The 27,865-nt window shown below is 40.7% G+C and overlaps 1 protein-coding gene across 3 annotated transcripts; it reads right to left on the bottom strand.

The window, feature by feature from the left end:
* Positions 1 to 571: 571 nt before the first annotated feature.
* On the bottom strand, positions 572 to 26,753 carry nsd3 (nuclear receptor binding SET domain protein 3). 3 transcript variants are annotated; one of them, XM_027141055.2, is made up of 23 exons: positions 26,512 to 26,753; positions 21,258 to 22,252; positions 20,347 to 20,488; positions 19,770 to 19,924; positions 18,483 to 18,986; positions 17,658 to 17,772; positions 17,462 to 17,562; positions 17,330 to 17,375; positions 16,526 to 16,656; positions 16,252 to 16,371; positions 15,896 to 16,022; positions 14,682 to 14,879; positions 14,221 to 14,400; positions 11,337 to 11,486; positions 7,454 to 7,610; positions 6,569 to 6,771; positions 6,121 to 6,233; positions 5,741 to 6,010; positions 5,503 to 5,619; positions 5,021 to 5,162; positions 4,616 to 4,722; positions 4,239 to 4,440; positions 572 to 3,812 (listed from the first exon to the last, which is right to left on the bottom strand). In XM_027141055.2, exons 2-23 carry the CDS (start codon positions 22,206 to 22,208, stop codon positions 3,526 to 3,528), a joined length of 4,518 nt encoding a protein of 1,505 aa, XP_026996856.2. In that variant the 5' UTR covers positions 22,209 to 22,252; positions 26,512 to 26,753; the 3' UTR covers positions 572 to 3,525. The 3 variants fall into 3 exon arrangements, with proteins under 3 accessions (XP_026996856.2, XP_047660713.1, XP_047660714.1); XM_047804757.1 differs by having other exon boundaries at positions 11,337 to 11,360; positions 26,512 to 26,752; XM_047804758.1 differs by lacking the exon at positions 11,337 to 11,486 and having other exon boundaries at positions 26,512 to 26,752.
* Between the last annotated feature and the right edge of the window lie 1,112 nt (positions 26,754 to 27,865).

Here is a 27,865-nt window from a genome sequence, read left to right as displayed (position 1 = left end):
GTAGGTTGCCATAACCACTATATTCACTAGGCTACCACATCCACGCCGTTACAATAGTCCATACTTCAGGCAACAAAAAAGTATGAACATGAATAGTGAAAAAAGAAACAATGGAAAAATAAGAGTATAGTCTCAGTGTTTATGAACATCTGCTGGGAAATAAAAGCAGCTGAACACTGAACAAAAGCAGGTAAACATTCAGTAGAGTTTTTATTGAAGTCGAACCAGGCAAGTCTGAGAGTGAGTAAATCTGTGGAATGTTGTTTCTCTGAATAACTTAGCAATTCTGAAGAAAAGAACCATCTCAAAATTTGGTCAAATAAAAAAATACAGTAAAAGAAAGTTACAAAAAGGATGTGCCTATATGTTCACAAACATTCAGAAGTAATTTTACAGGCATTCTTTAGACACTACGATATAATGATAGTGGAGTTTTTTTTTACTTTCCTACTATGTACAGTTGGACGAGCTCGATGCCATAACGTCCCAGAACACAATAACACTATAACTGCACCCCGGCTCAGGAGCACAGCCGTCTAGGAAACTCAGAGAAGCTCGTTCTACCCAGATATCATTTACGATACTTTTATTCAGCTGGAGTGTATACTGCAACACGCGTGGTGAGTTTTACATTAACACTGAAGATTTACACACAACAGAAATAAGTCCAGTAGCAAGATTCCTTAAACAGTCTAGGAAAGGAATGTGACACGTCCTTTAACACATCAACACAAATGGTTTCCCTTGGAGCTGGTGAGATGGCATCATCATTTTAAAAAATATAAAATTGAACAACATAAAGAACAGGCACAAACATGCACAAGATGATTTATGACACTTTAAATCACGTATAAAAAAACAGTGAAGTACAGTGCACTAACACTCTTTAAGGAGGTAAATACAAAATGGTTGATATGGCAACAAAGGCTCGTCTTAAACGTCCAATCAGTAACACTATGCCTTTTAAATCGTTTAGCAAAATTTATACTCATACAAATTCTAGGACTACTTAAAGGCATTTGATCAGAAGGAAACTGAAACACTTAATTTGTATCAAATTAGTGAGAATTGAAATACAATAAGGGCATAAACAAGTCTGATATTTCATGTCAGGAGACCAAAAACATCATCTTTCTGTGATAAATTGTTTACTCTGAGACTGGAGACAGAGCAAACACTGCGCGGTCTGCATTGCTCACTCATGGAGAAAAGTGCTAACGATAAACAAAAAAGTCGTACCTCATCACTTAACTTGCTAGGCATCAATTCACTCAACAACAAAAAAAATCCAGCATGTCAGACGTTTGTCATTATCTTGAGACAGCAGACCCGTCATAACTACAGGTGCACTTCCTAAAGGACGTAAAAGTGTTCGGAAAAGACACGACGTCGTGAAGAAAGCAACAGGAAAAAGAAACAAAAGGTAACAGGATGACGTGACGAGACAAAAGGACATGAACATTTCCTCTCGTAAAGGGAAATTAAAAAAAAAAAATACGATTAAGGGGGAAAAAATAAGCAAAAGGGATGAAGAAAGAAAATTATGAAGAAAGAAAACCTAGGAAATGAACAGAAAAAAAAAATAAGGAAAAAAAAAAGGTTTTTAAAAAATTGAGAAAAAAAAAAAGAAGGAAAATGGCACAAAAAAAAGTTAAAAAACTAAAAAATTACCCCAATTATAGAAGAAAAAGAATCTTTACCCAATAATTCAGAGATATTTTTTTCTAATATCTGTTACAAATGACAAAAAAACAGTGATGTGCTGGATTTTTTTTTATATATATATATAACCGTCTGAGTGTAAACAGACTCTGCATCGTAACGACACGAACAAAACCAAAAAGTGCATGAGACATTGAACAGCGCTCCAGATTTCAAGTGTACAGGACAGGACCACTGCTTGGATACAATACGTTTTAAAAAGCCTGGTTTTTGGCAGTGACGGACTTCTACGGTTCTGAAGAACGTCTGGAATATTATGGGTAACATGTAGCAGTACAGTGGGAAGGAACAAACTAACTGGCTTAGACGATCAGCTCAGCAGGGGTTAATTAATTGTTAAGATATTTGCAATTAAGGTTGCCAAATATGTTCATTGTGTTTATCTTGGACACTCCAGATAAAACTGTTTTGATGGATCACAACAGCATTAAAGTGATCCAACTGATCCATCTTTATGGTTCTGGCTAATCTTTAACCAGGTCTAATGTATTTATTGGTATTGTGCAACTCTGAAAATAACTGTTGCACTGAATATCTGCCACGAGCAATACTGCCGGATGTGAAATACATTGTGGCAACCGTTATATAAACATACTCGTTTTTTTTGTCCTGCCTCCATCATGAGCTGCAAGTGTAGACGCTCCACTGCAGATCACCGTCATCTCCAACTGGTTTAGGAATGGTAACAAAAATAGAAGCTTTTGAATTAGATGAGTGAAATAATTCTGCATTTTCATTGGCGCGTCATCAAATCGGTCTAATACGAACGGCTGGTAATTTGACCGGTTTATTAAGGTTTACTAAGTTACACTGTTATAATACACTGAGATTATAATACGTGGTCACTCCAACGTGGTCACTATTTTGTACAGGTGAAATAAAAAAAAAAAATTAAAAAAAAAGGACATCGGCAACATTATTGAAAAGAACATTTAAAAAAAATCCTCATGGACTGATATTCCTATCGGCACAGCACCAACGATGGCAGTGTTCAGGTGTTTTATCTGATTCTCATAAAAATGCTGAAATTGAAGTGCTTGTCTATGAAATTAAGCAGTCACGACAAGGAGTGAGATTGAACGTAATCCAGGCTGAGCGAGCAATGAGGGAAAAAAAGAGGGGGTGGGGGGTGGGGCACATGTACAATGACATTAAGAATAGTGATATCAAACTCACTAATAATACCAATGAACAATACTGTACACCGTGAGCAGATGTAAACGTAGTCATAAATATATTCGTGATATATATCTTACAAATCACAAACGCACGGGTATGAAGAGGCAGCACGTAACCAAAACCGGAGTCACAGTCTGTTTTTTTTTTTTTGTTTTTTTTGTTTTGTTTTGTTTTTTCACAACTAGCCGATATTCAGACGTGTAGTGAAAATTCTAGTGTAGAGAATCTGATCTATGTGTCTCATATGAATCCTTTCTATTTACACTGAGGTACATCGAATGAAGTTCTCAAGGTGTTGTAGGTACTGGAGAGTGTGTAAAAGATTTCGGCTCCGCTCTGAGGGTGAACGAGAACCCGGCTTGGAAAAGAAAATATCGGTAAAGTGACGATTAATGGGCGTGATTCATTTCCACAATTCGGGATCTGAAACCGTGAAGTCGTGAATTATGACTTTTCGGCTCAATAAATGAAAATGCCCGCTGTTGTAGACCTGGAATGGACAACAACCGACTTGTATGTATGATGATTTTGAAATTCACACCGCCCCCTAGCTGCGTGGAGGGCCTCGTTGTTCTGAATTCCAGTGACCGTGTTTAAGTATTTCAGTATAAGAGCTTTGCTCAGTCACTCAGCCATTTCTCCCTCCTCATCCTCTTCTGCCTCTCTCTCTGCATCCCCCTCATCATCCTCTTCCCTCTCTGCTTCCTCTTCGTCCTTCACCCTCACAGTAGTAGGGAGGCTGGGTGCTTGTTCTGGATCGTGATTGGGACAACAGGGCTGGTTATCCTGGGCGGATAGCACCAGCTTCCCCGACTCGTGATCCTGGCAGAAAGAGGTGGGGCAAAAGTAGCAAAATGCAGAGGCGGGACACTGACACACACTGCATTCGTGCCAAGGGCATTCCCAGCGACCTAGACACACACACACACACACAAAAAGTTTGATTTCCTTCAAAATAATGAAAGAGTCAGTGGATGGATCAAAGAGTCAATGTGTGTCAGTAAGTCACAGTGTGAGTGTCACTGACTGATTCAGATTGAATTCGATGATTGAGTGAGTCACAGTTTTAATGAGTGAGTCACGGAATCAGTGAGTCACAAAAGCAGAGTGTGTGAGCCACCAAATTAGTGAGTCACTCACTGAGTAAGTGAATCACTGAATCATTGAGTAAATTTGTGGTATGAATTCTGCACGTTCCAAAAATAATAAAAATGTGAAAATTGTTGTTGTTTTTTTTTTGCTGCGATCTACTGAGTGAGTCAAAGAGTCATCCACTGAATTATATTTTACTAACTGAAGAGAACTCAATAGTTTTTTGTAGGCGTGGCTCAGTGTACCATAAGGGGGCGTGGTCAGGTTGAGGCAGAGCAGATGATAGGCTCTGGGACAGTCCTTCCTGTCACACATGACCAGTTCTCCGCCCTCACCGCAGCTGTAGCAGTAATAATCGTGACTGCGGCTTTCCATCTTCAGCTTCCTCTTCCTCATCTTCAGCTTTGAGTTTCTTACTTTCTCCTCCTTTTCTAAAACCACAGCACTCTAAGGGATGCAAATAATTACATGTACACATACGAGGTTGAACAGAGCAGAGAGAAAAAATAGGGGATAAAAAGTAAGAAATTTAAAATAGGTGAAATAGCTATTAAATAGTATGCTCTCTCTCTCCCTCTCTCTCTCACACACACACACACTCCTAACACCCATGTACGCATACCTTCGGTCGGACGCCCAAGTAGCCGCTGCAGTTGTCAGCTCCGCAGTGACACGTCGTCCTCCCGTTCCCCAAACAGTCCAGGTTATAATTAAAGGTCAGTTCCGTGTCTGTCCACCAACACACACGTTATCAGTACCACAAAACTATGCTTCAGTATCACATGAAACGGCAAAAGTTGATGCTTCTGAATCTGGTTAATCACAATGGAATAATAATGTGATTTGTTTATTTTGTTTTTTGTTTACAACTCCTATGTTTTTGTTTCTAATATGAAGCTTGATTTGACATTCAAATACAACCAGCAAATGCTTCCTGTTCAATACCTACTACAATATTTAGTGCACTATACACTCCACCATCTATAACAAGCTAGAGAGTATGTTGGATTAGCGTTTGCTCTCACACCTGCTGCGATGTCACACAGAGTAAAGAGGCCGATGCGGACGTCGCCGTTCACGGTCCATTTCTGTGTCTCGCAGTTTGGACTGCAACTGTGATTTATAAAGCGTGACAAGTTCCCTTTGGGCCCAGCATCAATCACACGATCCTGTAACACACGTGCACGCGCACACACACACAAACACACACACACAAAATTAAAACCAATCCAGCATACCAGCAGGACGTTGGTGGCAACATTATAATTATAGTATATTAATATTAATAACAACACTATTGTATATTATAATACTATTATATAGAACATGACACTATTATATAATAAAATAAGAACACTATAATGTTATAATACTACTATTGCAGTACTATTATTAACATTAAAATGACCATTTTAATTGTCCTAATCATGGCATCCCGTCATATTTATGTATTTACACTTTGACTAAAAGATGAATTCTCACTTTTGGCCGAAGTGGATAATATATTACCTTGGTGAGGGTGAGCATGTAGAAGTTGGTCACGTGGTTCTTGTTGGCATGGCTGATTCGCTGTCGACATTCCTCCAGATCGATCAGTTCTCCTACGTACTCGATCACAAAATCTCCCTTCAAAAACACACACACACACACACACGTCAGTTTAGCTATGCATAATATGACACACTTGAGGTCCTGTTCCTATTACGGGGGGTGTTGTCGTGTCCTGATGTTCATATTTCTGACTGACCTTTTTGAGATCCTGTTTGGTTTTGAGGCCCCAGCCGCACGTCTCCGTTTTGATCACCTCCATTTTTGGATACTGCCGTTTGTTGAAGCTCTGGTTGAGGCAGCGCTCGGCGGCGGCACACACCTGCGGGTGACACTCGTACTGCAGTGCCCGGTTCACACACTCCGACTCCTGAGAGCACGGGCGCTCGTCGGTCGGCTTGCAGTTGCAGCGTGGGATCTCTGACAGGTCGGCAAAACACACCTGCACCTTCCCTATGGGCTTGTTACACTGAGCGGGGGGTGGGGTAGGGGTGGGGGTGTTATATACAGGTTTAAAGGTTTAACCTAACAGAAAAAAAAATAAAGAACATGTGTTGAAGAGTGGGATCTGACTAGTACCTTGATGAGTTTGTATGGAGGAGGCCGACGTGAGTTGCGTTCCTGTTCCAGAGCTTCTTTGGTCTCTCGCTGAGATTTCAGCTCCTGAAACCTCCTCGCTGCCTCCTCGAGTGCTACACACACACACACACACACACACACACACACACACGTTAGATTAGCAGTGTCCTTTCCAAGTGCAGTAATATTGTCCTACATAGTAAGACTGCACAAAACTGACCTCTTAACAAAAGAAAATATATTTTAAAAAAGCTCTATAAAAAGATTCTAAGCTTTACAAACTAACATTTTCTCTGATTTTGATTCAATAAAATGCCAAATATTCAACGTCTTTTACAGTAAGGGATTGACAAGCGTGATTTTTTTTTTTTTTTTTGGAAAAGAAAAAACTGCACATTAAAAAGTAGACGATTCTCACACCGCAAACTTGCCGCCCTTTTATTTGTACCTTTTTTAAATGTCTTGTTAATCCCAATTTGTCCCTCAGCAAAGTTCTTGTCATTTTCCAAGTATGGGAAAACTCGGCCCTGGTGGATCCAGTAGTAATCGTGCGACCCGAAGAAAAAGACAGGAAAATCCCCGATGTCATGTTTCAAGTTCTGGATGTTGGATGGAACCAGCCGAGGGTTACAGATCTCCGCAGGCCACCATCTACACAACAGAGAAATCACAAGTAACGCTTACTATTTATACAGTCTTATGGAGAAAAAAATCTCTGGCTGCTTATTTGGAACGAGTGTATCTGTGAGTATTATTTTATTGATTTCGAAATGGACTATGAACTGCAAGTCCCTTTAGGATCTCGCAAAGCCAAGCAATTATTCCAAAGAGCTTGCAATGTTTCTAACCTACTGACAATTTTCTGCAAGTTTGGGCCAAGACTTCACTTTACTTTTGTGCCATTTGGCCTTATTCAGAGAGACTTACAATTTATACAACTGAGTGTTAAGGGCCATGCTCGAGGCCCAGCAGTGGCAGCTTGGTGGACCTGGGATTCGAACTCACAACTTTCCGTTCACTAATCCAACACCTTAACCGCTAGGCTACCGCTTGCGTGTATTCACAGGTAGGAAGAACCCTGTGCTTGTGATTTTACCAGTTAAAGAAGTTTTACCCCCCCAAAAAAAAAGCAGTAAGGCTGCATCACAAGAAAACAAAGCATTTTTGGCTGCAACGATCACTTCAGAGTAACAATAGGAACTCTGGGATAAAAGTCGGTCACAGTTAAACACAGACGTTCCCTGTGAAGGCTGCTGTAATTACTGTACAACGTAACACTCATTATTCCATCGTATGTCCTTTTATTAATTGCATTCGCGTTGTGCAGGTGTACCTGTAGTTGCCCAGCTTGACCCAGACGATCTGTTTGTAGCGAGGTTTCTTTCCCGCTCTGCATTCACTACACAGCCATGCTCCCTCGGGCATCTCCAAATTTAAACAGGATGGGTGGAAGGAGGCGGGGCATGCCTCGCAGCACAGTAGTCTTCCTCCTATACACACACCCACACACGTACACACAAACACATACACACACATACACACACACACACATTAAGCACACAAGTGCATTACTGTGGGCCAAGCCCCAGCACCTAAACGTCGACGATTGCTATTCACCAAACCTCACCCAAAAGCAAGCGTGTTTCAAACGCTCAGCGAGGAAGAGCGCGGAACTGCACGGCTGGTTTTACTGCACCCTCGTCGACTTCTCGATCGATGGCTAAAGTGACTGCAATTTAAAAGGCTTTTTTTTCCCTCGCTGCTGACCGCATTAATGAAATCGGAGCGACCTTCGACGCACGCTCCCCGGGTCGTGCTGCAAATGCACCCTCGAGTAATAAACTAGATTGTCCAAATAAAATTCTTTTTAAAAGTTAGGTGAAGTGAACAAGGGTGTGTTAAAACAAACCGAGTTGCAGCGATACTATCAGGAGATTTTAAGAGCTCGTTCTCGAGGGTGAGATTTGAGAAATTGTAAAATTATTGTGTTTTTTTTTTAAATAATTTTTATTTTACAGCCAGTTGATTTGAGACACAGCCAGAGCGATGGATTAGATGCAGAATAATGAGCGGCATGCATGCACGCGCGCGCACACACTCACTCTTAACACACCTGCACCAAATAGCAGAGGCTAAAACAATTACAACCCAAACTATTTTGAATGGCAAAAAATAAATAAATCTGTGCAGCAAACGATGAGGCCAAAAAAAATGAATGAGAAATAAAATGTAAAGGATTTACACAGTGCCACCCAAAATAGGTTTGGATTGATTAAACAAACAAACAAGCAAACAAACAAATAAATAAATAAATAAATAAATAAGCTTAAAGCGAATTTGAATAAAACACAAACCCAAAGTGATTTTGATGAAGGTTGTGTGGTGTAATGTCGTGAAAGTGCAGCTCGAGGACTCAAAATAAGTACAGAGTTTGTCGTCGAATGAAATCTACGCAAAGTTCCATGTAGTCAATCAGCCTGGTGACGGCTCTGGTGTTTTGGTGTTAAAGTTGTGTACTAGAGCTATGGGATGAATGTTTAGCGTTGCTCAACTGCACACCTATAAATTACATCATTATACACTCAAAAAATAAATAAATCTGCTTATAAAAATGGATCTAATCTAATCTCAAAATTAAATTAGTCATTGAATCGGGCAAACCTTTGCGAAAACAAATGAATGAAAGAAAAAGAAAAAAAAAAGAATCACCCGCACAAGAATAAATATAATGTGTAGATGATATAAAATATATAAATATATGTTTAGATGATAAAAAAAGGATCTGTTTAAAATGTTTATGCGGCGCTAGAGCTCCGTCCCTTGCTTCGGCTTAGCAGCTCGATTCTAGACGCGACGATACGTCGGGTTGATTCAGAATCGATTCGGAGTCGATTCGCTTTTTTGACTTGTTTTTGAACCAGGTTAATTTTTTTTGTTAAGAGTGTGACTGATGTGTTCTCACCTGTCTAAAGAACCATGCTGAGGAAGAAAACACACCAGGGTTCCAGTATAACAGACTAAAAACACTGTATAGGTCAAAGCTTCGTTAGACACTAAAATGAAGACTCGACGCATTCTTCACATAGCTCCAGTGCACAATTAAAGTAAATTCACACACCGAACATGTTGACTTCCATTTTGACTTTCTGTCCATCACTTCAGTCTTTTTTTCATTTTTGGTTTAAGCTCAGAGCTGGATTCTAGGATTAGAAATATTTTTTTTTTTAACTGTTAAACACAGAGTGGTTTTGGGACACCAGTAGCTAGTTGCCAGTCAGTCGCACCAGTTGAATTTAAGTTTTTACACCTTGAACTTCAAGTTTGTAAAGTATTACATTGTCGTATATTCAGTTCCTCTAGGATTTCACAAGGAGCTTGCAACTTGCCAGAGATTTTACAGGTTTGGGTCGAGACGTGTTGTGTGATGTCATCAAAACACGCATTCAGCCAAAACCCTCTGTGATGCATCTCCACATCCGTGTCTTCACTGGTAGGAGTTTAAAAGAAGAATCCTATGCTTGGGATTTTGCAAAAATCTCTGCAAGTTGCATCACACATTTTGAACAACAAGCCACAACAGAATTTTTGGACAAACGGGAAGAAAAAGAAAAAAAAAAAAGAACCCTGTGTAAAATCCTGGAGGGACTGAATAATATTATCATAACATTACTGCCGGTTGGTCTTACACTATTCTTCTATGTACCACAGTATGCATATATTTTCCAGGCTTCAGTGTGTTTTGTGTTTCTCTGCCCAGCTTCTACATGCTGTAAATGTGTATTTATATTTAAACTTCCTGTACAGGTTTAGCTGAGCTCACAGTTGCGGTGTTAACATCCTGTTGACTGTCAGCTGGTGTTACGGATCAGATCCGTGTGTACAGATCAGTCATTACTACAGGTTGAGGCACCTTAAGTCTGTGGTGTGACGACACAGAGCTCAATTAACCAAATGTACACAATGTAAACGCTTCATCCTCCTTTTCAACTGGTGCGATTGGCTGCTGGATTTTAGACACACATGTTTACACTTACTTACCACTTACACACAGGCACACACTCGCTCGCACACAGGTACAAACGCACACACGCACTCACAAATCACACACTCGCTAGCACGACAGCACACACTCACTCGCACACAGGCATACACATATACGCACACACACACAAACACACACTCGCTTGTAAAAAGGCACAAACACACACGCACTCGCACACACTCCCTTGTAAAAAGGCACAAACATACACACACACACGCACAAACACACACGCACTCGCACAGACACTCGCTTGTAAAAAGGCACAAACACACACGCACTCGCACAGACACTCGCTTGTAAAAAGGCACAAACACACACGCACTCGCACAGACACTCGCTTGTAAAAAGGCACAAACACACACGCACTCGCAGAATCACACCTACTTAAACACACGACAAAGAAACACTCGCTCGCACAAAGGCACAAACACACATACTCGCACAAAAGCACATTGACAAACGCGCTCACACAGTCACTTGCAAACACACACACACCTCACACAAACTCCACAAACACACACACACACTAGCGCTCTCACATGCACGCACTCGCACACAGCCTCAGCACTAATCTGTAAAAGCATCTAGCAGTTTCTAATTGTCTATACCAAGCATGTGCTGATGTTACATTCTCATATTATGATAATTGCCTAAACTTTTACCACGTTTTTGCAAAATTATCATAATATATATATGTATGTATAGATTTGCTTTGCCCTGCTAAAACATTGTTCCTTTGAGTTCAGAAACATTTCGAATGAACCCTAGAGGACCGGCTATCCTTATGCCACCTTCTGAATGGGCGTCACCATCTCAAATAAACACTGCTGCCTACCTAGGCCGCCTCCTCCTAAGTGGAAAAATTGAAAATGCTAGTGCCTCTGTTATAACATCACCAGTCATCAGCACATGCCTGCTATAGCACACGACTGAGTCTGCTTGCTGCTGGAAACAACACTAAGCTGTTATTATGCGAGACGTACGTTATTTCAAGTCCAGCGTTTGCATTAGTGGTTGCAAATTAGAAGAGCTGAAATTAAAGACAAAACAAAAAATAAAGAAAGAAACAAACAAAAAATTAAATAAAATCTTTTTTAAAAAAAAGAGGCAAAGGCGTGAAAAGCGACAGGGTAAAAAAAAAAAAAAAAGGGAACGGGAGCGAACGTGAAGTTACCTTTGGCCGGATTCTTTTGGGTAGCTGACGAAGGAGAAGGAATCAGAGGTAATTTCATCAACTCAGCACGATTTGACTCAGTCAGAAGGTAGTGAGACTTAAACGTATAAGAACTTAATACGGTGTCAGTGAGGTCGTGCACTAAGCGTCCTACACGAGACAAACAGGAAAACCTGTGAGCAGTCAATCACACTCCCCATGATTGCAGAGAACACACAACAAGCTAAACAGCACACACACACACACACACACAAGCACAGACTCCTGAACAGGATGTAGGGAGTCCTGAAAGAAGAAAACACACATTTTGGAGATTTCAATGTTGGCCTGGGAATAGCTGGTTACAATCAAATTACTGCTGGTGTAAATTTGTAGCATGCACAACTAACTCCAGCATCAATATCACAGTAGTTCTAATTTTTCTTTCTTTAGCTTCCTGTGAGTTCAGTTGCTATTACGTCAGCAACGTTATAAAGACTTGTTTCTTTTCATCTTCTCCCAAGCCAACACCCTCCTCATCAGGATTTCTACAGACAATACAATAAAGAATGAAATTTACTCATCTACTGTTCGTAAGGTGTTACAGCACGACTTAAAAGAAGAAAAGAGAATTTCTATTCTATGAATCGAAAGGCTGAAGGTGCGATCAGTGATCTATGTCGCCAGCGCGGGCGTGAACTCGTGCCGTTAAACACTGGTATGTTTCTGTGAAGACATGAGAAACACACACGCTATTTACTAACTCGAGGTCTGCAAATCCCTGCTTTAAATCCCTGAAAGAAAGAAAAAAACAGCAGGGATTTAACTCTTTATTATTATGTTCAGATTACGAGAAGCATAGAAAGAGTTACTATGGAAACAATAAGGCCTTTTGTTGTTTGAAGAGGCATAGATTAAGCCGTTAATCGATCGAATTAATCCTGCTTCTTTTGTTCGTTTCAAATACGGGGAATATCATCCCAGTGTTTTGATTAAAATGTAGAATTCGAACCGATTTTATTTTTAATGACCTTAAATCTGATCTAGAGGCCAAGTTGACAGTTACACATCACTGATTGCACCGTTCCAGCTGTCTCTCTCACACACACACACACACACACACACACACACACACACACACGAGAAATGATGTGTGTTTGTGTCAGTCACACTTCGACCTCATTCACACTGAATCAGTGTTTACAGATTATCAAGACACACACGGTCCGACGGCCTATAAACACATAGCACATCTAAAAGGAAAAAAAAAGATTAGACGACAAGATAAAAAAAGAGGTTAGCAAACTGCATACTGTTTTTTTTGTTTTTTTTTTAAATAGTGGACTATGGTTAGAAAAAGCACATTTATATCGACAAAGACAACACTGAAGCAAAAGGTCATTATTTAACATTCACTCTATCAGGAACTTAAACGTATACGACGGCCACGTTACTCCAGCTGTAGTCAGCCAGAAGGTGCCTGAAAGATGCTTATTTACTTTAGCTTGAGCTACAGATGTTAATGTCGCTAACAAGTAATGAAAGCCTATAGACTCCAGTTTAGCATCATGCCTAAATCGAGGACTAGAAATCGTCCTTGAAATAGAAATGAACAGAAATCTTCACTGAGGTATTAAAAAAAATGTTTTGTTTTTTTTGAAGCAGCCACCTTAATCTCGGATCTCTTTCTCTGTATAATTTTCAGACTGCTGTAACTCGGAGCGAGCTTCAGACTCGGGCCAGATGTCTGGCGTTCAGATTTTGTGTGTTAGAAACAGAGGCGAACGTGTAAATGGTATAGCACTAGAGTTAACACCGCGCTAAACTGGAGGCTATAAACGTCCATGAGGTGGGTTCAGTGCGAAATAAAAGAATCAGACGTCACATGCTAAGCATGTCTTAGCTGATCGACTACAGCTGGGTTAAGGAGGACGTTTCATTTCTGACCAAAACTGTTGCTGTGTCATAAAAACATTTAAAATCTCTGTGTTTATGTTATTATCAAAGGAAACGCAGGCATTAAGAACGTGCAGTCGGAGTGAGTCAGAGTGAAGCGATAACACTGAGGATGTTTCTCCACTCATCGGAGAGACCTGCTTCTAGACGTCTGCTAACACACACCAACACTATCTAAAGAAAGGGATTGTGTTATTCTCAGTGATGCCTCGAAGATTTCCGGTCCAGCCCACTAATGAAATACTCTAGTGATATTGTGTGCTGTGGGAATAGAAAGTGCAGCTGTCATAGCAGCTTGTTTACTCCGCCTCCGCCTCTACAATCTTCTGATCCTGAGTGACATTGCGTGTGACTACGACTACGACATATTTAAAGGCAACACAATACTCTTACAAATCTCCATGTGTATATATATATATATTACCTAGATGGCTAATCTGTGATTTAAGCATGGTCTCTAACTGTCCAAGAGAGGTCTCTTTGCCCTGTTGAGCAGAATCTCTGGATTTCTGAGAAGCGTCTGTACACTTCCAAGAGTGGGCTCTACCATACATTTACCTTTCTGAGCTGGTCCTCTGCTCCTGTGTGCAGAAATGCAGGAACACAGGGACTCTACCCGCTAAAGCAGGAACTGTATTTTTCGATCAAAACCTCAGCCTTTCAAAGCGCGGCCTCTTCCTTTCCAAACGTGAGCTCGACTCGTCTTTTTACACGGTGTCCCTTAGACACTCTAGCACACGGTAAAGCTCCTCAGCCGAGTGCAGAAACACATCTCTGGCCGCTCTGACTCACTACTGCTCCGCGTTGCACAATGGCCTGCAACTTTTCATCAACATCAACAGTAAACACACTTTCAGTAAAAGAACCAGCCATGTAAGTGTGTAAGATTTAGGCCGAAGCCGGCTGCTCTGGTTCTTTGGCTCTGTGCTGAGTGGGGAACGAGTCTCACCTCGCGAGCAAACGAAACACCAGCCTACGTTTACGGAGGAGCCGAGATGGCCGTTTTTCCTTGTGCCCGAGTGACTGCTGCACACGATGATGTGAGGCGTGATCACTACGCTGCCGGCTGCTATACACAGATCGCCTGCGTGATAGGCTACCGGACAGCGGATACAGCGCATCATCCGGCCTGTGGACACACACATTCGTTTTGTTGTAAACAAAATGACTCAAAATTATACTCGAGTATAAATACGTACAAGTATAAATCTCCAAACATGATATATATTTTAAAAGACACACACATACACAATTATATATACCTTTGTGTTGTGTGTGAGATGTTACACGTTAGCCTGTAAAAACGCTTGATAAACACCAAGCTTATTAACTAGTACAGTACTATCCACACCTCTGATCTGTGTGTCTCAGTCTGTGATTGTGAGGAGGTGTGTGTGCATTATACCACACCTTTGTGGGCCTTTTGTGAGTCCTTTTCCAGCCAGCAGGTATCGCAGCAGTGCTGTGGGCACCTCAGGCCTCGTGGCTCGGCTGCAGTACCTGCATATTTCCAAGCACAGGACTCGTGATAGAAGCGACCGCACCCACTGACCGAACACGGCTTCACATCATCATCAGTGCGTTTGCAGGAGAAACACGGGTGTGAACCTAGAGAGAGAGAGAGAGAGAGAGAGAGAGACAGACAGACAGACAGACACATTAAATTCAGTTACCAGAGAAGGTAACCGTCTGCCAATTTCCTCACTCTGCTCTTGCCTGTCCTTCACATGACCTACATTTTGCGCATGTTAACGATTAATTGGAAACGAGAAGCATCGATTTCTTCAGAATAGATCAGACAAGTTAGACAAGCGGACCAAACAAGCGTACCGAGACCTCCTTGAAGAGGTGGTCTCGGTACGCTTTCAAACGAACTCTGGTACGGTTCGTTTGTGGTGAGAACACGGTCCGAGATCGAATAGACCTAACTGCAAAAAGTATTGCGCATTTTGGACTAAACCAGCTGCCGTAGTGGGTCGTTGGCAATATTTTCGGAAGATGAACATGTCACAGTTTCGCAAAAGTAATGCTCGCCGCCTCCTGAAGTGTCTTGCGATGCGTCTTCGCTGTTTGCAGTGCATTAAAATTATATTTTCAAGCCTCATCCGCGCTTCATTCTGAAAATTAAGACTTTGCATAGAATTCTGTATACGAGCGAGTAGATTACAACCACGAACATAATTGCAGCGCGCAGTTGTCTCTCCATGGTGTACTGTACGCTGTATTTTCCTCTTTTTGTTTGCTTCTGGAGTTTCGTTGAAATTTCCCGCACGTTTATTCTGACCAATCGAGAAGCAGTTTAGGAAATACGCTCAAAGACATGTGGCCAATGAGTGATGTGTTATCACATGACTGCATCTTGGTTCGTTTCAACTGGTGCGGAACAGAACGATCATTTTGGTGTGAAAAGGAACCAAAACTGATAAAAAGCTACAATGTATCATTTATTTGCTTTTGGTCCGGACCAAATGAACCGAACTATAGGTGTGAAAGCTCCCATAGTCTATATAATAACTATTACATCTGTTGTAGCATACAGAGTAATAAAGTGCACACATACAGTGGAAACTAACAGGATAATAATAAGAAGAAGAAGAAGAAGAAGAAGAATTAATAGTTCTGACCTGTTTTGCACTCGGTGCAAATGTTTTCCCCCTCTGTTCCCCCAGCTGAGGCCAAACACTCTGGATGAAAAAACTTGTTACACTCGCCCTCACAGCAAAGCAGGGAATCTCCAAACCTCTCACAGACCTGAAGGGTCACACACACACACACACACACACACACACACACACACACACACACACCTTTCATCTCAAACCTGTGCCCTCTGCATATACTACACAACATCAGGATTAATGAAACGGCATTATGGGTTCTTACGTTCTGGTCTCAGACATACAACAGTACTGATTGCTTTAGAATTTACATACACATGCACACACACGTGCACGCATCAGTCTTATTCAGTCACACTCACCTGACACACCATATCCTTTTTGGAGTTGCCCAGGCGAGAGATGTGCGAATCTTCTGACTGGGCATCCGAGCCGTCGGCGTCCACCGTACCGGGACTGTCTGACCGTTTCTCAAACACACACTGCACACACACACATAACATGAGACGCTAATAGTCAGTCACTAATAAATACACCAAGAGAAGTTAACTCATGGTTCTGAGTCGATTGCAACAACAGATGAGTTAGTGTGTGTGTGTGTGTGTGTGTGTGTGTGCGCGCGTGTCCGTCTCTCACCTGCATGTCGTTGAGGCCTCTGGAATCAGAGTCGGACGTGTCTCTGTAAATAGAGCTCGTAACTTCAACATCCGTCGAGGCTCTGCTGCGTTTCTTCAGTGGTTTACAAGAATCGGAGATCTCACTGGCTCCTGCAAGAGCAAAAACCCCAAGATTCCATACATTGTAATGCAGTGAGGCACAGTGAAGTTATCTGAGCAGAGGTTGTGGACTACTGATTGGTGAAGGTTGTCGGTTCAAATCCCAGCACTACCAAGCTGCCACTGCTCTGCCCTCGGTTGTATAAGACCGGCGTAGATGTAAAGGTAACACACTATTAGTCTCTCAAAGCCTAGACATACTGTACAGACAGGTGTGTGTGTGTGTGTGTCTGTGTGTGTGTGTGTGTGTGTGTGTGAGAGAGAGAGAGAGAGAGAGAGATTGAGTTGGTGTGGAATTGTGTTTAAGTCTGTGATGGAATTTTGTAATCACAGTTATTATTTCTTTTCTGTTTACCTTCCCAGGAGCTGCAGTTAAGTTACTTAGAAGTAAACGGCGTTTCGTACACGAGTTCATATCTCTACATGTTAAAACAAACTGATCAACAACACAAATGCATGTGTAGCGGTCCAGGATTGTAGAGACATTGGGTGATGGTGATTCATTCGGTTTGTAAACAGATTGTTAGATTTGTGTGATTTCAATTTGAGCCTGTGTTAACCAGCGAGGGGTAAAAAATGGTGTAAAATAGTGAAGCAGTCATACATAGAAACGGTTGTGGATTAAAATGAACCCTATAAACCGAAACCGTGACACGATGCTCACCTTTTTGTGATCCCGTCTTAAAGTCCATCTGAGGCATCGCCTCCACCTGGAATCCGACACGGACAGCAACAATTCAACACGGACCAATCCGATTCAATCCACGTGGATTTGGCGAAGGTGTGCGACTCTTACCTGTTCTTTTTTGACCTTTTTCTTTGGAACCGGATCGACGCACTTTTCCGACTCGGAGCGACTCCTCATACATCGTCGCTGCAGCTTCCTTTCCATCGACTCTGCACTCACGCACGCATTCATTCATCAATCAGTCAGCTGAAAGATACCATGCAGGTCGCTCTGTGTGTGTGTGTGTGTGTGTGTGTGTGTGTACCTGAGCCATGTTCAGTAACAGGAGTGTGTGTGAGTTCTGCACTCTCTGGCTCACTCCATGCTGTTCTCTCCTCCTCACTGGAGAACGTCTCTCCCTCTGCTTTATCGCTCGAACCCTTTCATAAAAACGATAACAATTACAAGAGCGTCATTACAGGTTTATCACTGAGCTCGAAGCACGTACCTTAGCAGGCTAGCACTCTGGTACATACCGAGTGTTTACATCTCGGAGGAAATGGTTTCTGCAACGAGACTGAGTGTGTTCCTGCTGAACAATCATTACACACTCCGGGTGAGCTGTAAGTGCACAGCGTGATGATGAAGGTGCTACACCTGCGTTCGTGTCTGTACATAATCGAGGGGATGGGGGCAAGGCATTGGAGTCAAATTTATATTACACTATATAAATTATACAAGTTAAAGATGCACCTGTTAGTTAATATCTCTGAGAATATTAGTCTAGTTTTTTCTCCCAGCGTTAAATAACAGAGACTAGATTTTCTTAATTAAATTAGGATCCGTATGACTATGATTTTTTTTCCTCTCATGTTATCGCAAGTTTGGTCACCTGTGAATTCTAGGCTCACCCACTACACAGCCTTATGATACGGGCAAACATGGCTCTCATGGGTCTCAGCTACTTTTGGCTGTGGCATTACAAGACTCAAGCTCGTTCACTTCCTTATAAGGTAAACGATTATTTCTTACACTAGAATATGGATTGTAAATTCGGGGTGGGTCGGATTAGAAGCTTTATCGTGCCCATGATCTGTAAGATTTACACTCCTGGTTTAAGTACAGCTTCGAAAGCAGAAGTGACCCTCACCTCCGGAGACTGAACTCGTTCGTCGTCTCTCTCCACCTCCTTTTTTATCTCCACCCTCTCTTTGGGCAGCTGCCAATCGCATTTGACGATCTCCACGTTAAGCTTCTTCATTGTGACGGAGAGCGGAAGCAGCTTCCGGGCGGCCGCCGTTCTCCAAGGAGTCCGGACCGGAGGGGGCGAAGGTTGCGTTTCTGTTGTGTCCTCAGGCTCCGCCTCTTCCTCCTGAGTGTCTGAAACGCTGCACTGGCGTCGAGGCTGTTGACGGCGTGGGAGTGTTGCAGGATCATCTTTCTTTAAGCTCTTGGAGCGTCTTGTCCTCCGTTTTTTCATCCTCGTTGGGGTAACAGGGTCATCGCTAGGTTCTGCATCAGCAGGAAGTTTGTCAATGTAAATGAACGTGTAATTCTCATTACGCTCCTCTCGGGTCATGGCGTTTGCCGCCTCAGCGTGGCCGACGCCCACTTCCCACTGAGCACGCTCTCTCTGAGTCCGAGGCTTCAGCAGCTGCATGTGTGTAAAAGACACTACGTTACACAGTGTGATAAAATCGACAGAGATTATGCAATAGAGCTGATAAAATATATTTATGACAAATGAACAGTTTTAGACACAAACACATACGTACATAAATATAAGGATGTAAAACAAAAGACCACCGCTTTCTCGATAAGCAAGTTAATAGAATGACACTTTTTTTCTGTTTAGATACATCAACATTTCTAAAGATATACATTAACCCTTTGATACTAGACAGGATGCAACCTGTACATATATAGAAAAGGGAAAAAAAGATTATTTTATATATATATATATATATATATATATATATATATATATAAAAGTATATGGAGTATTACATTAAACATTAAATATGCCTAACAAAAATAGGTAAAAGAAGCTACTTTAAGAAATATAACCTGTGTAAAAACATTACATATAATAAAGTATAGATTTATAAATGTAGAAATGTAATACCTGCATATATACCGCAAAAATGCTGTATATTACATCGTTATAATTATTTATTAATAAACAAAGTCAGATTGAATAAAAATGCATAGAATGTGCTGTAAAAAAAAGTTTTTCAATTAAAAATCTAACTCTTTATATCTATGATAAAAAAATATGATTCCATAATTATAAAATTCTTTATCGAACTATAATAATAATAATAATAATGATGATGATGATGATGTTATTATTTGTGACTTTAAGGTAATTGATTAATTAATTAATTTCATAAATAATAACTGTTAAATCAAGAATAAGAATAAAAACCATGTTAACCTTCTGTCTCTCAGTGGGATTGGTGGTTTTGCGTAAAGTTTCTGCCTGCAGTTCCTCAAACTGACTCTCTCCTTTATACACCACGATCCTCTTCTCATGAATCCAAGCCCGCTCAGCCACACTGCCGAAAAACTGTACATGGTATTCCCGGTGACCTACAAGCACACAAACACACGTAAATACAGACCACAGCAGCACCTTGATAAGATCTGAAAGGCCACAAATACAAGACAGCGTCACTGATGCAGCACATCGCTATTACATATTAGCCTGTGGAGTTAACACAAGCTCCCTCTTGTGGTGGGAGAGGGAATTACAGGTCAGGACCTTGATGTGATTTGCCTATGAAAGTATTTACCTAGCACACAAGAAGCACCTGTGAAATGTAAAGAGCATGGGTATATTAAATTATTGTGTATGTAAAAACATCATTCAAAAATATAGAAATAAATTGAGCCGGAATTTAAATGAATACAAAAGTGTAAATACAACGTTATGCCAAAGGTACAACATGGAACAAACATTGAGGCGGCGTACAATTTTCTGCAGTAGTGTGATGTATCGGAGCGATTATTACCTCTGGTGTTAATGCGTATGTGAACCTTTAGCTGGGGGTCTGAGGAGACCATGCAGGGCCACCATGGGTACGTCCCTACTTTAGCCCACACCAGATCTCCGATCTCATACTCCACACACACCGAGGTCATGATTTTATCCACCTGTACACATCATCATCATCATCATCATTCACCTTCAGTGAATTCTCGTCTGTAGAACTCTAGTAAAACACATTTCCAAAAAAGAAAGGATCACAGGAACAACCACTGTGCCACCAAACGGATATTTGTAACACTGACATGGAAGTTACACTGACATGGAAGTTTTTGGAATTCCCAAAAATAAAAACTGTGAATGAAAGTGGATCCGTTCTTTAACATGAGAGCTGTGTTGGATGGGGAGGGTTAGTCTTCAGTACCTGTTTTATTCTGTTCAGGGTCACTGGGCTTGGAAATAATGATTGCTTTATATTATTGAATTTTTTTTTTTTTTTTTAGAAAATTTGACAGGAAGGTACAAAAATTACAACTATGTCAATTTACAATGTACAACTTTAAACATGTTTGATGGAATTTAAATTTGTTAAATGGACAACCTTTAAACAAAGACACACACACACACACACACGAGTCAGGACTTTCCTCAGAAACATCCTGTTTCTCTGTAAATCTTTGTGTACTATGCAGCAATTTTACCACTTCTATATTTATTACTGAAATACACCACAGATACTTTCTGCATTTTTCTTCGTATGTCGTTTGAGATTTCAGTGAAATTCAAAAGAAAATGTTCTGCTTCTAAACAAACACCTCTATTATTGCACACGTTCTGCACTCTGTACTTTCTAACTGTTAGAACTGCCATAAATATACACATCAACCTATAACAGACAGCAGATTTTTCTAAATTAATCCTTTACGCGTCACTTACTCGGACCTCCTTGGGTTCTGTTTTAGGGCTGTTGAGACTCAGGGTCGGTTTCTGCTCTTGTATCACAACCTGGCCATCACTGATTTTCACTTCCTGTTCGGCGAAGGCACCGTGTCGACTATTTTTCTTTTTTCTTTTCTCCTTCTTGTGCTCGTTCCTCCTGGTCGACTCCTGGAACTCGTGCAGCAGGTCTCCGCACAGCGACGACTCGAACAGCTCGCGTCCATTCTGATACGTCTTTATGATCTTGATCTTGATTTCGGGGGAGTTCGACTTCTTCTGGGTGACGGGCTCTGAGGCTGCATCCTGAATGGAAGCATGAAGGGGAGGTGGAGTGGAAGGCAGGATGAGGGGAGGAGGGGGGTAAACCGGCTGCAGATGATGTGAGGACGAGGAAGATGGAGGCGGTGGTGGCGGAGGAGGAGGCGGCAGAGGAGGAGCAGGTGGGTGATGAGGTAAAAGTTGAGAATTGGGCTGGTGCTGCTGCGACTGATGGTGAGGATGAGGATGAGTATGGGGATGGTGATGAAGATGAGAGTGAGGAAGAGGAGGGGAAGAGATGTGAGATGCTGCTTTTTCCTGCACCACAGGTGACCTCAGCACTGTTCCCTCCCCTAAGATCAGCCCGTGGTCGGGGTGATAGTTGCGGATGGCACCATAGCCGTTAGCCGAGCCGTTAGGGAACTGCGAGTACAGCGCGAACTTGGCCTGCTGCTCGTAGGCACCAATTCCTGCCTGGTAACCGTTGGTGACAACCCCTAGGTCGTCCGGGGGATAGGAGAACCCCGGATCGAGGGGCGAATCGTAGGCGGAGGGGCCTCCCTCATCCCCGGGGTCGCTGATGGCATCGTATACGTCCTCCTGTCGGATGTTAGCTGAGTCAATGAGCTGAGGCGGTTGCTGGATTGTGTTTCCCATGATCCCTTGCATGAAAGAGAAGGAGAAATCCATTGTTCTGCTCCAGCATCCTTAGGTTTCCCTTTTTCTTACAGGGTCTAAGGGGAAAACAAACAAACAAACAAAAAAGAAATCATTAACACGTCACGGTAAGAGGATTCTGTTGAATTCTTCATTTCGATTGGTCAGAAAGTGTCGATTAATTTTCTCAGATTAATTAATTCTGAGAATAATCCATCTGCACCTTCCCATTAATCCATTTGCTCGAATACGTTCTCGTTTCTTTTGTAACACCTTGTGCAGATGCTTTCAAGCAGATTTAGAAACATGTAACCATTGATATGTTTTCTGTAAGATATTTATTTAGCATTTTACCTTATAGCATTTTATCATAAATTCAAAAAGAGAAAAGAGAAGTTGGTGATGAAACATGATACCCGGAACTTGTTTCATGGACATTCCAACACATTAAAAGTAAATTTAAATAAAAGATGATGTTCTGTTGGTATAACAGGAGCAAACCTCTTCTTGACATGCCATCATTGGAAGATAATCAAATTTCCATTATCATGTTGTTGATTATTTCCCTGTTGCTGTTTTGCATTCAAATGCTAGTGATTAGAAGTTCCCTGCTCTGCCAAGTGTCTCATCCAAGAGATATAGTTCACTCTCTTGGACAAAACATTAGTACCCGACAATTGATACATGGGTCACATGCCTCCATGTACAGATGTCACTTGACAGACTCGGAGATCATCTTTTGTGTTCTGCTTAGACATGACCTACAACACTGTCCCTCCTACAGTCCAGGATGACAATTGCGACAAATCTGTGTCTGACTTGTTAAACAAGCTAAATGGGGACAATGTGCCTGGCCTGTGAAACCCCCAAACCTTAATTTAATTAAACAAACAAAAAAATGTAATCTTTCATTACGTTTCTAAAGGATTGAGGCCGTGTGCAGGAGTCAAAAAGTATCCATTGTTTACACCCAGTCTCTCACTTTCATACTACATTACATTCATTCAAGAAGGAATCCATCCAACTATTTATTCCTGAGAGAACACGCATGAGATCCTGAGGTCAAGTAACTGCTACTTTTGTTAGTATATTTTTTTCTTTATACCAAAAACCTTCAAGAAGCCCAGAAGACCATTAGCCCGTCTTTTCAATAATGCATTTCTAAGGGTCCCTTTGATGCGACACTTCAGTTAGGGACATTACATATAGCCGTGGTTAAGCGTCCTTTCTTCAAAGAGTTCCTTGTGGGTTTCTTGTATTTTCTGAAATGGAAAGACTGCATGCATCTGTGCATAGTTTGCAAATGAGACGTCCTTGTTATGGAGACTTAAATACATAGTGTTGTCATACAGATTTCACCTGAACACAGCTGGTCCAATTCGTGCTAACTGAAGAATACAATAATAATTCTTATTTTAATATCGACAGCAGCGTGTGCGTTACAGTCTATACGACCTGAGAATGGAGGAAACCTGCTGGACAAACGTCCTGCTCTGACATTGTCTACAGCTATTGCTGCATTCAAAGCAATGCTTGATATGGGGAGTTCCTACTCTGCAATTTGCAATCACAAACAATAGCAATTCTTGAGCTTAAAATAAATAAATAAATCGTAATGGAATAGAAAAGCTGGTGCTTGTTTTGCAGCTGTACAAGCAAACTGGAGTGAATGACAATTGCTCATTGAGATCAACAGCTCAAAAGGTCTTAAGGTTATTACAGAATCCCAAAGTGCTGTGGTTCAATGTTAAAAATGCTAGGGTTGATAAGGCACGGTTTCATTATTCACGAGGCATTCAAATTGCTTAAAATTGCCCAGAGAAAAAGGGTTACCAGAGATTGCACTTTGGGTACAAGGTGTTTAGACATTTCCTCTTTCAGAGTTGAATAAAACGCTGCATAGGCACTTGAATAACTGGAAGCTGAAAGGCCAGAAATGAGAAATTTCCATTCAAAAACGTTCTAATAGATGGATATGACACATCTACATTTTCTGAAATTTGGCAGGTACCATTATCCAGAGCAACTTACATTCATCTCCTTTATACAAATTAGCAGGTACAGGTTAAGGACCATGCACAAGGGCTCAGCAGGGGCAGCTTGGCAGCGCTGGGATTTGAACTCATGACTTTCCGATCAAAAGTTCAACATCTTACTTAAAGTGGCTGCAGAAGCATGTTTTTGACTAAACTGGTAAATGCTCAAATTTTGTGTTTAGTGAATGCAATATTACTCTTAATAAGTACAATATAGACACTATGTTCTATGGCACTTTCATGGTATATAGATAAAAACACATTTACATTTTAGGTCCATTTAGCCATGAAAACAAAATGCCATGCCGTGTTTACTTCTTTCATTTTGAACTGCAGCTTGGATGCTAATATACATAACAAGTAAGCAAAGTTTACATTTACAGCAATTGGCAGACGCTCTTATCCAGAGCGGCTTACATTTCTCTCAATTATACAGCGGAGGAATTGAGAATTAATGGCCTTGTTCAGGGACCCAGGAGAGGCAGTTTGGTGGTCCTGGGATTCAAACTCACAACCTTCCAATCCAGTAGTTCTTCACCTTTACCACTGAACTACTGTCATGTCTAAACTGAACACCACACACTTCATTCAACTGTTTCTGTCTGCATATTTCCAAACTTTTGTGGTAGAATTGAACATAAGATGTGATTCAGATGGTATAACTCTTAACTCTCAGAAAAGCGGAACTTACTAGTACAGTTTCTTATCGTTATTATTAGTAGTTCTACCAAGTATACACGTTATACAGTTACTGTGTGTTTGTTTCTTGAAAGCTTTTCCCTAAAAGGTAATTACAGTTCAATTACACATACATATATAAGGTACAAAATATAACGGCACTGATCCAGCAACAAGTAAACGGTTTAATACTGTTCTTTCTGTGTGTACTTTTTTATTTTTTACTGTTTAAGAGAAATGTGATTCATGCATGAGAGTTTACACAATTCTTAACCAGAAGCTACGAGCTTTCCGTGCATTCGGGAGAAGGGGGACATTTTTTGTTCCTGGTTTAAATATAAAGATGGAAAAAAATAAAATAAAATAAAAGCAAAAGTTTTTGGGTCAAACTGCATTTGTGTAGTCGTAAACTTCCACCTGTCCACAGTTACAGTACACAGTGCTGATTAAAGCTCATCATGTCAACACTTTCCTGTTTATCCACTGTACTCCATCATCCATCTCTATATCAATATATTTCTACACTTCAGGTTTCAAGGTGACCATCATGTACGGTTTAAATATTCACTAGAATATTTCACGAAGATGTGATGAGAGATGGATTAGATGAAGAGTAAAAACACCTCAGAGATGCATTTTGGTGCCATTTAGTGGACCAGAACTTGCTAAACCGTTTCCACTTTTAATTTCCATAAAAATTGTGTTATCTGGTGCTACAAAGTGAAACGAGTGAAACGTCAAACACTGAAGTAAACACTTATCAAATTAACCGAGACGACATTGTCACCTACTCAACGTTGTTATTATTAAATTGTAATTCGTCAAAACTTTATTGCTTATGCACTTTAACACCCAAAGGAGTCGTAAATAATGAACTAATACGTCATTATATCTTATTAACCTACTAAAAAGCCGTTAGGCTAAATAATAAATCCATTTAAACGGCGTTTCGAGCTGTTACCTTCGACTGCTAACTTAATTCAAACATTGTTTGCTGTCATGGCTAACGTTAGCCAAATAAATATTAGCTAAATACAATAATATTATTAATAATAATAATACCAGAAGCACATTTTAACCTGCATTCAGCATCGTTACAGGGTTTAGAAAGATGTAGTATGTCAAAATGTTTAGTTAATATCCATTTTATCTACATATTTAGGATGATATGATGATAGCACGTCGGCTACAGCTATGCTCTGGTGCTTAAAAAAACGGATCCCGCCGCGATTAGGAAACGATTTAGCATTGATATTAAAACGTGTGTATATCTGATCTGTTTATATTTTCAGGATAAAGTCGAGTCGGTCATGAAAAGGGACGTTTTAGGTGGTTAAAACGTTTTAAAATCGTTTAAAATCGCGTATGATAACATGTAGGCGAAACCTGAGCCAATATGGCTGCCCTTTAAATCGAACTGGCCCGTTTACATTTGTAACCTTTCCGACAAGTGGCCGTTATATTACACGGATCAGGGATTTAAACCGATATAAAGCGTTTTTATTATTCGTCCAAAAGAAAGGAAAAAAACCCAGTGTAAAGCGTTCAGGGCTTCGGTTCGTTTTGACGCCATGCGAGCAAACAACGAGGCAAAACAACAGCAGAATAAAAAATGTCGGTACCTTCAGCGTTTCCCATTCTAAACAAATACAGCAAATAATCTGATTCCGGGTGCAGAGATCATAAAACTAAAGCGATCTAAACAAAGGAGCTGAGCAGAGCAGCTGCAGAGATAAGAAGCTCCGCTCAGGCAAAGGCTTGACCGGGAGAGGCCCGATGTTTTAGTGCAGATCAGGGCAGATTGGACTCCCATAGATTTGATTCAAGCCTTTGCTCGCTCTCTCCCTCTGGATGCAACAAAAGCCCCTCTGCTCGAAGCGGCCCGGTTGCCAGATTGGACTAAAACAGGATAAACAGATCAAAGCAAAACCTGCAGAGTGACCAGAGTCATTATTTATAGTCGTCATTAGAGTCACAATAAAATGTCGGGAAATACATGTTTTTGGATGGAAAAGCATCACTTAAAATAAATCTTGCAGCTCTGTTTGAACCAGTTGCTCTCAGTCCAAGTGGATCAGAATAATCTGACAGTTTAATCCACAACCCTGATCAATCTGATTACTTTATCCGACCGTATCTGCCAGATCAAGAGTTTTAGCAAAAATCAATACACATAAAATATTCTAATTGATCTAATTAGATTTTATTTATATATGTATAGAGAGAGAGAGAGAGGGAGGGAGGGAGTGCGAGAGGGGAAAGTCGTGGCCTAATGGTTAGAGCGTCTGACTCATAATCCTAAGGTTGTGGGTTCGAGTCTCGGGAATGCAGTTTACGTCTAACCAGAGTGGAATAGTAGCAAGTGCAGGATATAGTGTTTACAAGAGTTACATAAAGTGGTAATATGGAAGTAATTTACAGATGTGTGTGTGCTATAAACATAATATACAGATGTCTATAACTATAAACTGAAATTTAATGAAATTTACAGAAGGATATGTGCAGTAACAAAATATATGGCTATTACTATAAGCAGTAATTTACAGATGTGTATGTACTATGAATATAATATACAGATGAATATATATGTGCTATGAACATAATATACAGATGGCTATTACTATAAACTGAAATTTACAGAAGGGTATGTGCTATAAACAAAATATATTGTTATTACTATAAACAGAAATATACAGGAGGATATGTACTATGAACATAATATAATATATTGCTGTTACTATAAACAGCAAATAGATGGGTATATACAATGGTAAGGCAATGATGAGTAGCAATGCAAAAGAAAAAAGAAAAAGAAAAAAAGCAAGTGTGCAAATGAGCATAGTTTAGTGTAACAGTCCATTAGTGCAATAACGAATTGTGGTTTGAAAATGAGCAAATTTACAAGTGATCATAATTTTTTGTGTAGACAGTCCTTTAGCGCAATAGCGAAGTGTGAGGTGCGCGAGGGGGGGTAAC

The sequence above is a fragment of the Tachysurus fulvidraco genome, chromosome 20 (genome assembly GCF_022655615.1).
Source record: "Tachysurus fulvidraco isolate hzauxx_2018 chromosome 20, HZAU_PFXX_2.0, whole genome shotgun sequence".
Lineage (NCBI taxonomy): Eukaryota > Metazoa > Chordata > Actinopteri > Siluriformes > Bagridae > Tachysurus > Tachysurus fulvidraco.
This window is presented reverse-complemented; position numbering and strand designations above follow the sequence as displayed.

What these genes read in the sequence shown, in the direction of transcription:
- nsd3 (XM_027141055.2), bottom strand. Translation starts at nt 22,208, where the DNA reads ATGGATTTCTCCTTCTCTTTCATGCAAGGGATCATGGGAAACACAATC. An exon ending in GTCAAGCTGGGCAACTACAG is followed by an intron (nt 6,772 to 7,453) that starts GTACACCTGCAC and finishes TCTGTTGTGTAG; the next exon opens with ATGGTGGCCTGCGGAGATCT. An exon ending in ACTTGGGCGTCCGACCGAAG is followed by an intron (nt 4,441 to 4,615) that starts GTATGCGTACAT and finishes TGCATCCCTTAG; the next exon opens with AGTGCTGTGGTTTTAGAAAA.